Raw genomic sequence first — 17065 nt, 5'->3', positions numbered from 1 at the left:
GCACTAAGAATATGTAAAGGAAAACTTTAGTCAGTTAATTTATGTCAGTTATAAAATTTTTGAATTTATTTTGATGCCAGAAAATATGGATCAATGTGCATTTAATGTTGCAAAGAAAACACATTTTAAATAGATACTAAACTGAATTTTTCACATGTTTCCAGCAATTTCGACATACCGTATACATAAAGCAAAAGTTTTTGGCCTCGTTCAGGGTCCAGTATCAGGCTTTTTATTGAAGATTTTATAGCCGAACTTTTCAATTTGGAACACTTTTTGAAAGTCTTGTGTCTTGCATTAAGGTATATAATTTTTGTATATAATAATGTTTAGAATGTTTCTCTCCCTACCTTTTTGTAAAACATCATTGTTCTTTATTACCACATCCAGCACTGATGTATCATATTACTGCTTAATTGATAGCTGTTGTCAATTTTATTCAAGTGTACACTATTTCTCTTGTAATTTAAACAATAATTTTTAAATTATATATATCTTGCAGGTTGTATGTATGTATCTTACCAAATCATATATAAGGTTTATATAATTTTATATATTTATATTTTGAATATTTTCTTCTCTCCTTTTTGTAATATGTCACTGTTCTTTATTACATTCCAATTTTGGAACATTGAAGAGACCTGAAGATGATCTTACAGAAACCTAAAGATGATCTTAGTAGTAGATTGAAAAGGTTTGAAAATTAAATACATTAAAGTTCTTTACTGATGATTTAAGGTTTTTATGGTGAGTAGTTATAATTTATATCAATTGAATCTGATGTAGAAGTTGAACTTTGTTCTGAGTGAAATATGTCATCTTATATGATATTTACTATATTATGATTTTGAAACAGTTGGAAATACTGTTATGGTAGAAATTTTAATTCTGTTATTTGTTTTTGAATACATATCATTTATGATTTTTTGAAGTTAATGATTAATCCATAACTTTTAGAATAAAGCAAAAATCATCATTTACAAACTCGAATTTGAAATGTTCATATCTTATTAATTTTAAATTAAAATTTTTCAGATTTAATGATTTAAAATCAGTAAACACAACAGAAAATTTCTATATTATTTGATAGAATTACACTAACAAAGTATTGATGAGATTTACATTCAGTTGAGCACTGTTGCATTTCAACTGGATTCTCCCAATCAAAGAGCACAGACTCAAGATATTCAAGGGCGTCGCCAGGGGGAGGGGCAGAGGGGCAGTTGCCCTCCCCTAGAAATTCGAAAAAGTTATTTAAATGCTAAGTTTTAATTAAAATAATTTTCTTAGGCTTCTTGTAAGTTAAAGAAAATGTTTTATTTGAGATATTTCTTTTCCGGTACATAGTAAATGATTAAAACTTTATGAATCGTTTCTATTTTACCTACATACAATTCATATCCTCTATCAATTTACATCATCTTGCCCCCCCTTACTCATTGGCTGGCGTCGTCCTTGAAGATATTTGAATGAAATTTTGTGTTTATTGATGCATTCATTGGTGCATTTTTTGCAAAGATCATACAGCCAGTCAAAACATTTTCAAAAATTCATTGCAAGTGAGATTGCTTAAAATGTTCATATATACTTGATGCCCTCAAATTCCACATTGTGCTGCCAGAAAGTCAGCTGGAGCCAAATTGAGTAAGTAGGGCAGGTTATCAAGTATGATGACCATTTTTTTCTGTCATCTTGGACACACTGTTGGCCATTTCAGAAATGCCTGTGTCACTTAAAGACTTGTGTTTGGCTAAAGGCACTAGCCCAATTGCTAAAGGCATTTGTAGCTCTCCATAGGGGACCTTTTTTTTTATTGCTACAAATTTGATAAAGTAACATTTCTCAGGTTTTTGCAAGTCCACTTTTTTCTGTAAAAATAAAAATTTGATGAAATTCACTTAATATGTCTTCCAAATATGTTCCACCTGGTATGTCATAATGATACAAATGTGAAATAACAATATTATCATTTATTATTTTTCTATCAAATGAATCCATCTGCATATGCATGCTTCTTGTTTTCCTTTATCAAGCTACCAGAACATAAATCCAGCTGTTATCCAAATGCACAGTATATAAAAGCATTAAATATTTCTATAAATTCACAGAAATTTACATATTTTGTTTATTTACTTGAAATTATTTCATGTAGTTTTAAATTTTATTCTAAAATAAAAAAATATTAAAATTATCAACAAATTGTGTGAAAATTCGTACCATTTTATAAATTATATCAATAAAACTTTTGTCTTTAGGAAGCCAAATTTACCTGTTACAACAGAAATGTTTTCAACCTATTTTAAACCATCTTCAGCTTGATATCAAAATGTTCAAAAATGGAATGTTTGGTACAAAGTTACATAAAATTATCTTTAGTTTTTTGTTGCATATTTAATTTTTAACATTTTGTAATTATACCAATATTGGCTAATAGATATAATTATTATGGTTTTGGATGGATAGTCCGTGACAGCATATACCCTGCAGAAGATTACTAGAATGGTGATAAAATCTTCATATAACTTTCCTCATTATATATCTCTGCGCTTTAAGCAGCTGTTAAAAGCAAGACACTTAATGGTTGGCAGTTTAGAAGGTACCAACTCAAACATTAAAGCATTGCTTTTCTGTTAATTTTATTTATCACTAGATGTAATTATAAAATAATCAAAACACAAAAAAATAAATAAATGGAATATTGAAAAGGAACTTACATCATGTATCAACTGGCAACGACGACAATCTTTTTCCAAATCACTTCATTTTCTGTAAAAAATATATTGACATCCTAAACTTCCAACAAATCAAGTGAATCAAATCATTTGTTAAAACAGTGTATATAGAACAGCTTTAATAGTGTGCTATTAAAGCATTTATTGCTGAAATTGTTGATATATTTTGTAACAAGTTCCATTTGGGTGAAAAGTAGTTTCATTTCTCTGTTTTATTTATCAATTAATAACAATAAAATATAAAATAAAAGATAAAATAAGCTTAGAAAAAATTAAATAAAAAATACTGTCCACAATGACTAATGACATGGATTTGAGAGTCAATCACTCAGTTGTTATATGCTATGGAAAACTCTAAACTTGATTCAGATAGACGTTTGCTAGCAAAAATGAAAGCAGAATGTGAAAAATGATTTATTTTCACATAGCAAATTGTATTTCCACTGCAGTTTTACAAAATTAGAACAGCAAAAATGAGAAATTATATGTGAAAAGGACAGCAAACATTAAAGCAAGATTACAACTGATATGTAAAAACTCACTACCTTGATATTCACCCAACTGATTTTCCAGAAAGTAAAGCAGCATGTTGTTTTCTAAGAGTTCTCATTTGTTTGGAGGTGAAAACAATCTACGATTTTAGAAATGTTAAAAATATTAAAAGCATACTTCTAATATCAAGTTATTGAATTATTAAATAACTTTATAACCAATCAGTAACCTAACATAATTTCAGCAAAATATTAGTCTTGTAGTAAAACTATATCAATTAATTAAATTTACTTTCAAAAGAATAATTTAACCATTTTATTTTATTTGTTTATTTAAAGAATACATGTGCACATGCATGTGCAAATGCACATGCACAGACAGAATATATAATGTAATTATAACATTTACAGTTATTATAAGTATACAAAATAAAATAAAATTAAATTATTTTTCAAAATTTTGTCTCATACAAGTTTATTGGAAATTTAAATATTTGCAATTTTCTAATTGTTAGAATAATATGAAGGATGGCTGATGATATGAATTTATCAGAAGATAATTTAAATAATGAAGAATGCAAACAAGATAGTTCCAAGACAGAAAATGAAGACGTCTCTAAAGATACACATAAAGAATGGTAAATTTTAACTTTCTATTATAGACTTTAAATATTTATTAAAAGTTTTTGCTTGAAAATAAAACTGTAAATTTACTAACATAAAAATATTCATAATCCATATTTTTCTCTTCTAATAATAATTTTTAAGAGTATAGTCGTTCTAAAAATTTGCTATTTTTATACTTTTGTAAAGTTTTTTTTTAATATATTCCTATTTTTTAACTAGAAATTAATGCAGTATGTATTTTGCTTTTGAATATTATCATTTTGATATTATATTGTCTATGGCAGTGTTTTTCAACCTTTTTCATTGAGTGGCACCCCTGATTGAAAAACAAAAAATTGTGACACCTTTGACTAGCAGTAGATCTAGAATCTAAATAAGGGGAGGCTAATGGGACAGATGAACCTTTTGTGAAAACGAATATTATGTGCATCGCTGGGGTGGGATCCAGGGACTCCCTCCCTGAGAAGAAAAATTTTAAAAATTGACAGTTTGAAGTAGCATTTTAATGCAAAAAAAACATTTCTACATGTTCAAAATCAAAATTTAAGTCCATTGAATTTTGTCGAATTACCTACATGTAAAATAATAGTCTTGCTATTGTTTTTTAAATCTACTTTTATTATCAGTCCTAAACTTTGCGACACCCCAATCGTGGCGCTGTGGCACCCTAAGGTGCCGCGGCATCCCGGTTGAAAAACACTGGTCTATGGCATAAGAATTAGACTTCAGTTGATAATATTCAATAGTTTCAGCTGATTATTGGCTATTTTAATTATTGATATTACACTTGGTTACTATAGTAAACATATTGTATTTTTGTGCTATAATTTGTTGGTTATCTCTGTTTAAAAGACATTTTGAAAGACATCTTTCAAAATGTCTTTTAAACAGAGATAACCAACAAATTGGGTTATGCAATGGAATGAGTCATATGCCGATTTTAAATTGCAGATACGAACTTGAAACTATGGAGCATTATCTACAGATCATACCTGTGAAAATATGATAAATAAGAAATAAATATTTACTAATTTAATAATTTAGAAGTAAATATTCACTAATATTAGTGAATGTTTAAACTTAATATTAAATGATTTATTTAATAATAAGTGTAATATTCCAATATTGAAAATTTCAATATTAATTTATTTAAAAATTGATTGATTATAAATTATTTTTATAGTTAAACTAAAAAATAAAGACAATTAAAGAATACACTTTTTAATTTTAGACTGATTTGAATTAGATAATTCTAAATCAGAGAACTATAAAATATGCATAATTCCGTTCAATGACAATTGTGGCATGTCATATTCAGCAGTCTAAATAGTTTTGCTTCCAACTTGGTTTTTTAACTATTAATATTTGTTATAAAAAGGAAATAGAATATATTGAAACTTCATATTTAATTAAGTTCAAAGATAAATTAGATATACTACTTATTTATTGAAAGATTATTAAAAATACTATAAATACACACAATAAGTTCCAGGAGTATAATTTACATTGCAAATGTTTTTGAGCATTTTAAATGACCAACATTGAGCAAAATCTAAACAAACAAAATAATTGAACAAATTATTGGAATTCTACTCAAATTTTGTTGGAATTCTAATAATTTTGAATCAATGATGGTTGTTTAAAATGATCTAAAACATTTGCAATTTAAATTACACTGTTGGGACTTAAAAGTTGTATGTTTCTATAGTATATTGTATTCCAGTTTTTTATTTTATTATTAAAAATAAAACTCTTACTAAGAGGGTCTTCCTTCCATGCCTATCATGACTTTATCAAGCATATTATATAGGGCTAGATGGTAGCTAAAATATCTGAGCTAACCTGGACTCAAAATCAGATTCTCAAACAGCAGACTAATTCCTTTACTACTTTATTTATCTGGCTAGTTTGTTGAAGCATGTCAATAAATATATTAAAAACAACAAAATGTATCCAATTTTTAATTTTCATAAATATTTTTAGTTATTACTGTTTGAGGACATTTAAATAACTCACTACTCACCACACTGGAATTACTTCCAAAAAATTATGTACCCAGAACCTTTTATGGTGTGGTAACCCATAATTCACAGCACACTCTAGTCAACCCGTTATACACAGACGGCTGACTTGTCGTGCATGCGTGACGTGGATTTTTTGTAAATCCTTTCGAAATTACGATTGAACTGATATTTCAACGACATGCCAATCGAACGGATTTTTAATTAATGGCAATCAAAAATCCATCTAGAAACGATTTAGAGCCTGAAGCAGAGCCCAAAAGGGGTTCGAAAACATTTGTGTGACGATATTTATGAGTTACCACATCATAAAAGGTTCTGTGTACATAATTTTTTGAGGACATTTATCTTCAAGTGTTACATGTATTGTAAACTTAAAAAAAGAAATTTAAAAATCAAAAATAAAGATTTGAAAAAACAAATATAGATGTAAAGAACAATTTAAAAAAAGAAAAACTCTTTATAATGACTCTAGATACAAAATTAATTTTTAAAAGAAAACAGTTAAATAAAGAAATGTAAATAGAATACAAACAAATAACTTATTTAACTGCTTAACAAATTTGAACCTAGTAATATGTGTGCAAAAAGCCATGACTAACATTATTTACTTGATATCTTTTCTTTGTTGTGTCTCTGATGAAATTTTTGAGGTAGGAGTTACCTGTGCATTCTCATTCTGATTCCATGCTTTAACTAGGGGTGTATGTGTGACCTGATTTAACCACTGCTCAAATATCATCTCACAGACAAGTCAGAATGATCCTGATGGCAAACAGTTTGGCAAAATACTCATCCTGCTTCCCTCAGCCCAATGATGCAGCATTTCTCAAACTCCATGAAGAGTGTATAATGTCTTTTAACTGCATTGTACAGGCATGCCTAGTGTTTGAAAATTTTCAAACAACAGATATACTGAAAATTTTGAACATGGTGAGCTTTTGTGAGCCTTTTTACAGAATACTGGGTAGCAATTTTAATGTCTGTGGTGGTATTATCCAGTGTGCAATTGGACCACAACTGTAATCATTTACATCCTTGTCTGAGACATCATAGGCTGAGTTTTGCAGTAATCAGACAATTCTATTTGGGTGTTTTAACTTTTATTGTCAGTGAGTGTAAAGTTTTCTATTCATTAAAACTAAACAATTGCCAGATTATATCAGGCTATATTACTACTACTATTATTAATTATATACTAAGAAATTTGACACTAGAGGCAGGCATTAGGTGCCATCTCTTGCTAAATTTAATAATTATAATTAAATTAATATTTTAATAATTAACTTAGAAGTTCTGTAAGAAAAGTATAGTAGTAGTGATATAGCCTGATATAATCTGGCAATTGTTTGGCTTTAATATATTACTATTGGGTTTAAGATGTCTATATTTAATTTAAATTAAATTAAATATCTACTAATGTGAGGTAGATAATAATAAGGGCTTATCACACCAGTGATAATAAGCACAAACACTCAGGAAATAATGTAGATCTTTTTAATTTAAACATAAAAGGATGTACAGTAAAAAAGAACTACGTGAGTATGAGTAAACAACATAAATATAAACCAAAATGCATTTTGGACTATTGGAATAGTCCCTCTTCAGTTGGTATTAATATAAAAAGTTATTATACATGAAACTATGCAAACCAAACAAATGCTGTAACAGTATGAGCAGTCAATGTTTGATAGTTGCTAAGGAGACAGGCATAAAACATTTTCATAATATTACAAGATGGCTTGATGTAAAGGGTTTTAATACAAACAACAATACAGTCATAAATTAGCAGAATGAAAAGTAAGTAATGCTATACAAGCAAAAACAATACAGTGCAAAAACAATACAGCTAAGGACTTGTTCAACTGATGTCACCTATGCCACATGTTCTTTGTGCATGCACAAAGAACATGTGACATAGGCGACATCAGTTGAACAAGTGGTGACTAACATACGATACATTAACAAGTTTCACAACAGTTTTGATTAGATAGAGTAAAAAATGTTACAAAAAAAATATTCAGTTTTTATAGATATAATTGTACTATCCTTCATCAATTTTAACACTTGAATTATCATTAATTCTTCTATTTTTATTAATTTTTAAAATTTCTATATGTTCATAATATTTCTGTTTATAGGTGTTAGTTTCAAATTTTAGCATTTTTATTGTCCAATAGTTTGAAATGCATTTTGGTTTATGTTTATGTTGTTTACTCATACTCACGTAGTTGGTTTTTTTTACTGTACACTCTTCTATGTTTAATTAAAAGGTTCTACACTATTTCCTGAGCATTTGTGCTTATTATCAGTGGTGTGATAAGCCCTTATTATTATCTATCTCACATTAGTAGATATTTTATTTTATTTAATTATACCAAGGGCTAAAAGCAGTTCCTTTGTAATAATTATGTCTATATTTGTATATATAATTTTTCTATTCAATGTTCAAGTTTTACTTATTGTTTATAACTTGTGAAGGCTGAAGTCTGTTTAATCTTGGACAAAAAGTACTTGTTTAAGTTAAAGAAAAGATTAAATCTCAACTTTTAGAGGTTTTTTTTATTATTCATGAGTTTAACAACAATAAGAATTTTTTACTGCAACTTGAACACTAACTATATGGTGTATTTTCTCGGACACATGGCAAATTTCATCACTAGTTTTTCTTCAGTTGAATAAATTCCGTTTTTCATGACCATTGTACTCTAAACGGTTGCAAAATAGATAAAGATAATGTGGAAATCCTTCATAAGGAAAAAGAAACATATAAAAGAAAGTTTAAAGAAAGCATAGAAATTATAAAAAGTAAGAAATGTATAAATAAAAACTTTAGTATAAAAATAAACAAAAATTGGCTCAGCATATTATAAATGGGAACTAAGTAAATTATTTCTACATAAACTAAAAAGTAAATTATTTTTATGTAAAATAATAAAATAAAATTAATGCTTTTAAACAAGAGTTTGCCACGAGGTGGCCCATCTACCACATCACTATGTAAATGAATACAGTCATACGCAACAAAACCAATAAGAATTCGTTTGTACAATAGAGCCTCTGGCTTCGATGAAAAAAGATCGACTAGATGACAAAAATTAATTAATGTACAGAGAAGTTTTAAAAACAATTTTATGTTTGCAAAGATCTGGGATTTGAAGTTGGCTGAAGAGGGGCGTCAACAGCCCGAAACGTGTACAAAACTTAATACACGTATCAACTGAAGAAAAATTAGTGATGAAATTTGCCATGTGTCCGAGAAAATACACCATATAGTTAGTGTTCAAGTTGCAGAATAAGCACCGGCACGGTTTCATAAATACTACAATAAGAATTTTTTATTTTTACTTTTTATGGCTTACTGCAGAAAATTGCATATGATGTATATAAACTAGAAAATGTAAAGAAACTAAAAAAGTTCAGTAAGTCATAAATGCATAAAATATCTATATTATTATTAATCTACTTTATTACTTACTACCATATATATACACAAATTTATCATAAAAAGTTTCAATGCAGTGTGCTAAGGAACTGAGGTCTATATACTCTGTTTGAGGACAGTGAATCGACATTCCAAAGGCCATTGCAAACTTCTAGGCTTACAGGAAAGCGGCGCCAAATGTCTGACATACACATTTTTGCGTTGAAAACTTTGGCCTCAACCTCGCTATTAAGTCTTAATTTGCATCTAAACGTGGCATGATAATTACCTTTAGAAACCTGCCCAATGTCCCACTGTTTCTAAATTTGAACTAAATATGGGTAGCTATAGATAAATTTTTGATTTAAAGAAAATTTTATTTTAAATGAAATAACCTGGTGTTATGCTCATATATTTTGCTTGTGAATACAGTAATACCCCGAACTTATGCGATAGGTGGGACCGAGCAATAACTACATAAGTTGAATTCGCATAAGTCGGGGTATAATTTTGCATGTAAATACATACAAATTATTTTAATTGGGGCTGGAGACTAAAGAAAACAATAATTTAGAAAAAAACGTTTAATAAAATTTTAGATAATACATATGTATAACAAATTATATTATTAAAATCGTAAACCGAAGTTATTGTGATGTAGAAGGCTTCGTAAAATCTAACAAATTCGTCTGATGGCTGAAAGATTTTTTTTTCTCCTGCAAAATTTCCTCGTAGCATGCTAATAATTTTTTTTATTTCTCATTTTGTAGAAGAAATGCACTCTTCATTGGAGTCTACATTTTCTAAAATTTGTAACCCCTTTTCAATTGAATTGAGACCGTCTGTCAAGTTTTCACAGCTTCAAGAATTTTTCTTTACCTTTTATAATTGTTCTGACCATCGATTCTAGTAGATCAAACTTCTTTGCCAATTCACAAATTTTCATTTTTGTATCAAAGTCTTTAATAGTGTTAACTTTACATTCCAAAGATAAAGTTTTTCTTTTCTTGTTTGATGCAGAAGAATCAGTTCTACTTCATTTGGATGACAAAGTAGAGTCTCTCAAGTCTCTGTAGATATAACAAACACAGAAATAAATAACACAAAATAAATTGTAGCTATGCGTTGATTCCGCGTGACAAGTCCGAACATGTAAGCTGAACAATAGTGTGGGGGGAGTGAGTAATCAAGAGTTGCGTGGCACTCAAACAAAAGACGAATCGACGAGATTTGAAAATTGCGTAGCTCCAGGTTCACGTAAGTCAGGGTAGCATAAGTTGAGGTATTACTGTATATATTTTTTACTACATTATGTATATGTTTATTCATTATAACAATGAAAATCTCATATAATCAATTTAAAGTGGTTTTAATTTTGACATGTGCACTCAGTGTTTTTTGGGCTTCTTTCCAAAATAGTTTATTTAATAGCCTTCAAAAATTTAACAGCACACCTAGGATCCTCTCCTCTAATGATTTTAAACCAGTGTCCTGCAGCACTTCAGTTGAAAATTACTGGTCTAGTGTATGGTGTATAGTTTTATTAAAAGTTTATAAAACACATTACTGTATATAACTGTATTTTATGAACTTTAATCATTTTACTGTCTGCTTACTATACATATATTGCATCACACACTGTACAAGTACTGTATTGTCTTTCTTTCTTTCTTTCTTTGTGTGTGTGTGTAATAGTTATGGTTTGGGCAGCTTGGAGATATTTGTGGATTTTTCACTTCTGCAGAGGATCCTGCTCCTCTTCCCCTCATGAATGTGGAGTATTGACTGCTATGTAGTGTAGATACTATACCAATTTTATCATAATTTGTATTTTTACAATGTTTTCATAGCTGACCAATGAATCAATCATTAAATTAAACAGATATTAATAAAAAAACAGAGAAAAAAATGATTATGAAATTTATATATAAAATGAAAAAATTTATTATTATATACAATTAGGATTGCTGAGTCTCAATTATTTTTGTTTTGGTGAATGAGATTATTTTAAGTCTTAGGAACCCATGACTGTAATTTCAATAACGAAAATTATTTTTTAATTATATTCAAAGCATTTTATTGCCATTTTTATATATTAATGCGGAAAATTAAATACAGATTTTAAATTAAAATAATAATTACTGTTATAACAAATTTTATTTTGAATTAATGCATAAAAAGTAAGCATAAAGTAAATTAAAAAAAGCAAAAATTATTTTTCGTACATAACAAAAAGATATATATGAAAATTGTGTGCATTTGATATACTTTAAAGTGTTTACATTTAACTAACAAACTGCCTGGTAAGAAGGAAATTGTGTAAATGAAGTGATTTAGAAGTGGCAAATATAATGAGTATATCCATTGAATCTAGTTATTTCATTGTACTTGATTTAGAATGTAATCTGAACTGGTAATTGTAAAGATTTTAATAGTATTATTTTTATGATTTTATGATAAAACTTGATTGATCCTTATTTCAAGAATAGATTGTTTTATGTGGAATGAAATCTATGGTTACAGAGTAGAAACTATAAATAACTATACTGTTTCATTACTGTTTGATTTCTTATAAGTTTTAAAATTATTTTTTGGTAAATAATGATAAAATTTTAAAAAATTCTTTTAAAAAGCTACTTTGGTTTAAAATTATCAAAAAACGAAAACAAATAATATTCTTTTACTAAAATAATTTAAAAAATTGTTTTTAACTGATGAAATAATTATTTAATGCTACATATTTATATTTAGTTTGGAAAAAAAACCTGTTTGCGAAGATGTAAGCCAGACTGAGAAAGGTATGTTAAGTTTTAAAACAATTATATCACAGTATTATCATGGGATATTAAGCAATAATAAACAACTTAAACATGAAACTTGAATGATTAAATGAACTTCATTTTTCTGAAATGAAAATCAGAAAAATGAAGTTCATTTAATGATGGTCTCATTTAAAAATATTCAATGGATAAAAGTATAAACTATAACTTCTTGTTATTTTTGAGTTATAATTTTTTACATCAATAACCAATTGAGTCAATTATAAGAGTGATTTCTATCACCATCAAAGTAATCAGTTTGGAAAAACAATAAAATAATCAATAAATTAAGTTATTTTTACAAATATTAAGCAAAAGTACAATGAACTATTTTCAAAGGCAAAGCTCGAGGTACGGCCTCTTAATTCTTTACTTGTATTGTATTGTATTTTCTGTAATATACTAAAAACAGCATGTCAGTTCTGTTCACAGCGAGCACCATTGCTGACTGTGAGAGAACAGCTTTATGAATGAGTTTATTGAACTTCACAAATAGCTCATTCAATTTTTTTAAAATTCTATTTTGTACTGTTAGGTTAGGGTCTAAAAATTAATTAGGTTAAAATTAATTAAGTGAATTAAGTATATTTGATAAATATTTTGACTGAAAAATATAATTGGTTGAATTCCGGAATAAATGATACAAAGGATTGTGGAGAAATTACAGTAGAAGCTCAATTATTCAAAACTCTGGGTTATCTGAAATGGTTTTCAAGAAAAAGATAGCATTATACATATCACAGAGTATAATGCACAGAGACCAAACTCTCTATGTAACTGGAAATCAGTATGCAATCTGTTGATTTTAGCACCCAAAATTAGGTCATGCACATAACATTATGTTACATTTTGAGTAAATTAATTTAATTTCAAATACAGTAATTGCATTACAGTACTTATTGTTCATGAAACTTTAAATCTGTCATAAGCAACCTGTGGCCCTAGGACACGTGTCCCTTAGGATTTCAATATGTGGCCCCTGTGGCTTTGGCAATATATTTTTATTCTGTTTTTTGTCTTGTGCCATTATGTAACTCTAATTAAGCTGATATTTGTGATCAAGAACATTCCAGCTAAAGTTGATTAGTAAAAGATGAGAATATAAACTATATATTAGTAGTTTGCATATCATTAGGATATATTGTTTTAGCATCTAGTGTGCTGGAGGTTATGGAGTATGTTGATATTTAGCAAACTTAAAACCTGCAACTCCATAAGAAAAAAGGTATGTGATCTGCTGGAATCTTTCAAAGTTCCCTTGTGGCCCACATCTAGAAAAGGCTGCTCATCACTGCTTTAAATGCTCAGTGCTTGATGTTGAATCCAAAACAAAAACAAATGAGTTTCTTGATTATTTGAAATTTGTTTATCTGAATAACCTCTGGTCCTAACAAGTTCAGATAAGTTTCCATTGTATTTCATTTTTCTAAATAAAAGCAAAACATTATTCCTTAATAAGTCAGTTTATTTTCAAAACTTGAGCAAAAAGAATTTTATAAACCCAAAGTAGAGCAAGGATTAATCATTTTACCTTTCCATTCTGTCTCTGTTCTAATGAGTTCACTCATATTTATTTTATTATTTTGAACTGACCTTACCTCTAAATTGCAGCATTATTTTTCAGACTATATTGAAGTTAACTTTAATTAATAAAATAAATACATTTTATATTATGCTTAAAACTCAAAGATGAATAATCAATACAGTCAAAAATGTGTTTTTTAACTAAATTAATATGAATATCTCTTAATAAATATCCAAATTTTTGGCCTAAAGATGGGCAGTTAAGTCATATTTTTGTATAAAGATTAATGATTAGAAATTAGTTTTAAATGTAATTAACAAAATTCTTGGAAGATGTTGGAAAATTTTTGAAGAAAATGTCAACCCTGAATGAGTGTTGAATTCTTCTCTGGATCAATAGTATTTTTGAAAAATAGACAGTTCAGGCTTAAGTTTAACTAATTATTTGAGTTTAAATTAAATTATAATATAATTAAATTAAATTATGTATATTCTTGATTTCTTTCGTTATTCTATGGATGATCATTCACATACAGTATTGTAACTATCCAACAAGACTTTCCATGTTATCATTGGATATACTTGAATAAATGTCATTATCTAGTCTTAACAAAATTTTATCCAGTTTAGCACAGTTCTCTGGGCAGTTCTCAATTGATTAGACTGGTTTATCTATAAGTAAATTTACATCTGTTTGTGATAGCTATTTTCTTACTGTTTGTTACATATATAAATCACAGATTAAGAAACAAATAAATAATGAAATTCAAACATTCAGTTTTGGTAATGAATGCTATTTTCAGTTTAAGACAAAGTATTCTAAAATGTTTCTTATAAGGATTCTACACATTAAAAAATAAAATAAAATTATAATAAATATTATGATTTTTGTAATAAAATTTTTTAAGTGTATCATAAAGTTTAAGTTTATTGTAATAATTTAAATTTTATTTTGGATTCTATGTAATGAATTCTTTTTATACTTATATTTAGATTCAAAATCACAAAATGACCCTGTTTCTGTTCTTCAGCTATCCTGTGAATCAGAAGTTGATGATAGGTAACAAAATAAATATGATTAAATAGAAATTATCACTAAGTGATGTAATATTTTATTTCTTGATTTTTTTTCCAGCAATTTTATCATTACATTATCACCAAGTTATACTTCAAGTCCAGTCTTGGCAGCAAGTACTCCTATACAGTCAAATGGTATGATTATACCTTTATAGATTGTGTGTTCTTCATTTTAAATACATTGAAAATTTAAAATATTTGAATAAATTAAACTTTTAAAATATTGAAAAATTTTAAGAAATGTTTTGATTTTTTGAATGTTAGTAGATGCATATTTCTTTATTGATAATTAAAAATTAAAGTAATTTAGTTATTTCTTAAAGATATGTAATGGTTTCATAAAAAAGAAAATGGAAAGTACTGTAATTTTGTTTTTAGTCTATTATTTATTTCTGTATCAGAGATCTTACAGATGTTTGTCATCAGGGGTAGAAGTTACAGAAGAAATTTTGTAAACACTAGATAGTATGCTATCTGTTTTTAAAATCAGTTTTTCTATCAAACATTTTTATTTTGAGGAAATGATCACTTCCATCGAATGCCTTTACTTTAAAGAGATAATTTAATATCATGTCTCCTACCAGATAGAAGTTATTATTTATTTTTTATAAAAATATATCATTATTGATACAAAATTAAGCAAATCCAATGCTTATGAATCTAAGTGGAATTTTTGTTATAGTTATTTAAATTTTTTTCACTATTCACATGGATTAGAACTAGTTTTTTTAATTTTTTATTTAAGTTTTCCTTATTATCTCCGTTATTAAGTTTTACAATTGTTGGGCTAATAGATTTCTTTGGAATAGGTAACTAATTATGATTACTCTGTATATAAAAATAACTAGATGTAAACAGATCCTTACTAATAACTGCAGAATTAGAATAGTTTTTAATAAAATTTTGTATAAATTTTTTGTATTATTTTTTTCCTAGGAACAAAGGACAACTTTGAACCAGAGAATATAAAAAAGGTTTAGTATTTTATTTATATATTAAAAATAATTCAAATTAATATTGTTTATTTTAAGTAATATACTTATTATTTAATTTATGCAGTTTAATTTAACGTAGTGAAGGAAATGTATCTTTTCAAATGTAAGTTATAATAAAATCTATAATATACAATAGACTGTTGATAACTTAAAGTGAAAGGTATAGATATGAATTTTCAAGTTAACAAAATTTTGAGTTAAAAAAATTACCATTACTTTAATAAAATCATAAATACAGACAATGCAGATAGACTGTAAGATTCCAATTTGTTTATGCATGCTTTGTAATCTGTTTGAAGATGATACAGTACATGACTGTACTGTTTGAAAAAGTTGCAGAAAACATTAATGAACATGTTATTGCAAAAATAAACATTTACAATGATTCATATGCACAAATAAACATCCACTAACCCTTTAATATAGTAACCTATATAAATACACACCCACAGGCCGGCTGAGTTGCCCGTGTGGAGGCGGGCCAAGGGCGCAGAGGCATCCCCAGTCAGCGCCATAACAGCCGTCGATGGTCGTTGGCTTATATGGGCTGGAAGAGGAGATTGGAACAAAGGTCCGGGTAGCATAACTGGCAACGCGTCCGCATGGTAAGCGGGAGTTGCGGGTTTGAGTCCCGCTTCAGACTGATTCTTTTCTTCCAGATTATTCTAAATTAAATTTATTTACTAGTTGGTGCAAGAGATGGCGCCACTAGATTGTAACCCGTTCATAACGGTTGTGGGTGTGTATTTATATAGATTCATATGCATATAATAATTACTTTCTTGACTTGTACTGTATTTATGTACAGGGTCTTAATGCATCATATCCAAACAAATTTTGATTTGCAGGATATTTGCATGCAAAATTATTGTCGGACAGCATATAATAACAACTCATAACCTGATTTACTTAATTAATGCCAAATGATCTGCCAAATAAATTAATGTAGCCCAAAAATAGCCCGATAATTCAGCAGATTGTTTGGCATTAATTTGTCAGACAGTTCTAGATTATTGACTAATTCTCAGAGGTGTTAATTTTCAATCAGTTTTTTTTAAGAAAGTTTTTCATACAGTACATATAAGTCTTTATAATAAATTTTATTTAACTTTATCTTATTTATGTTAATAAATTATTCTTTATACTTGATATAAATTGAAAAATTGAAGCAATGTTTTGGGTTACTGGACATTTTGGATTTTCAGGTGTTGGATTGACAAACTTTTACTGTATATATGTAGAACAAAGTAACAAGATATACTTAGCATTAATGAAAAAAATTATAAATACTCATGCTTATGCTTTCTTTTCTGTTTTATATGATGCCATTGCTCATTGAAAGCTTTTAAAATGCT

At 27.7% G+C, this 17065-nt stretch overlaps 1 protein-coding gene and 1 long non-coding RNA gene across 3 annotated transcripts in view; one reads left to right on the top strand and one right to left on the bottom strand.

Annotated features, from left to right (window-relative positions):
- LOC136976413 (uncharacterized) overlaps positions 1 to 17065 on the bottom strand; it is a 198639-nt gene that overhangs the window by 27647 nt on the left and 153927 nt on the right. The gene's annotated exons all lie outside the window — the stretch shown is intronic.
- The window catches only part of LOC136976395 (TP53-binding protein 1-like), a 112051-nt gene that overhangs the window by 20217 nt on the left and 74769 nt on the right, over positions 1 to 17065 (top strand). Inside the window, exons 3-7 of the mRNA XM_067271654.1 lie at positions 3739 to 3861; positions 12047 to 12093; positions 14632 to 14698; positions 14774 to 14850; positions 15652 to 15689. Coding sequence (XP_067127755.1) covers positions 3752 to 3861; positions 12047 to 12093; positions 14632 to 14698; positions 14774 to 14850; positions 15652 to 15689 — 339 coding nt within the window. The 5' untranslated portion in view covers positions 3739 to 3751. The remainder of the gene's footprint in view (positions 1 to 3738; positions 3862 to 12046; positions 12094 to 14631; positions 14699 to 14773; positions 14851 to 15651; positions 15690 to 17065) is intronic.

This window comes from Centruroides vittatus, unplaced genomic scaffold, assembly GCF_030686945.1.
Source record: "Centruroides vittatus isolate TY-2023 unplaced genomic scaffold, ASM3068694v2 contig_400, whole genome shotgun sequence".
In the NCBI taxonomy this organism is placed as follows: Eukaryota; Metazoa; Arthropoda; class Arachnida; order Scorpiones; family Buthidae; genus Centruroides; species Centruroides vittatus.
This window is presented reverse-complemented; position numbering and strand designations above follow the sequence as displayed.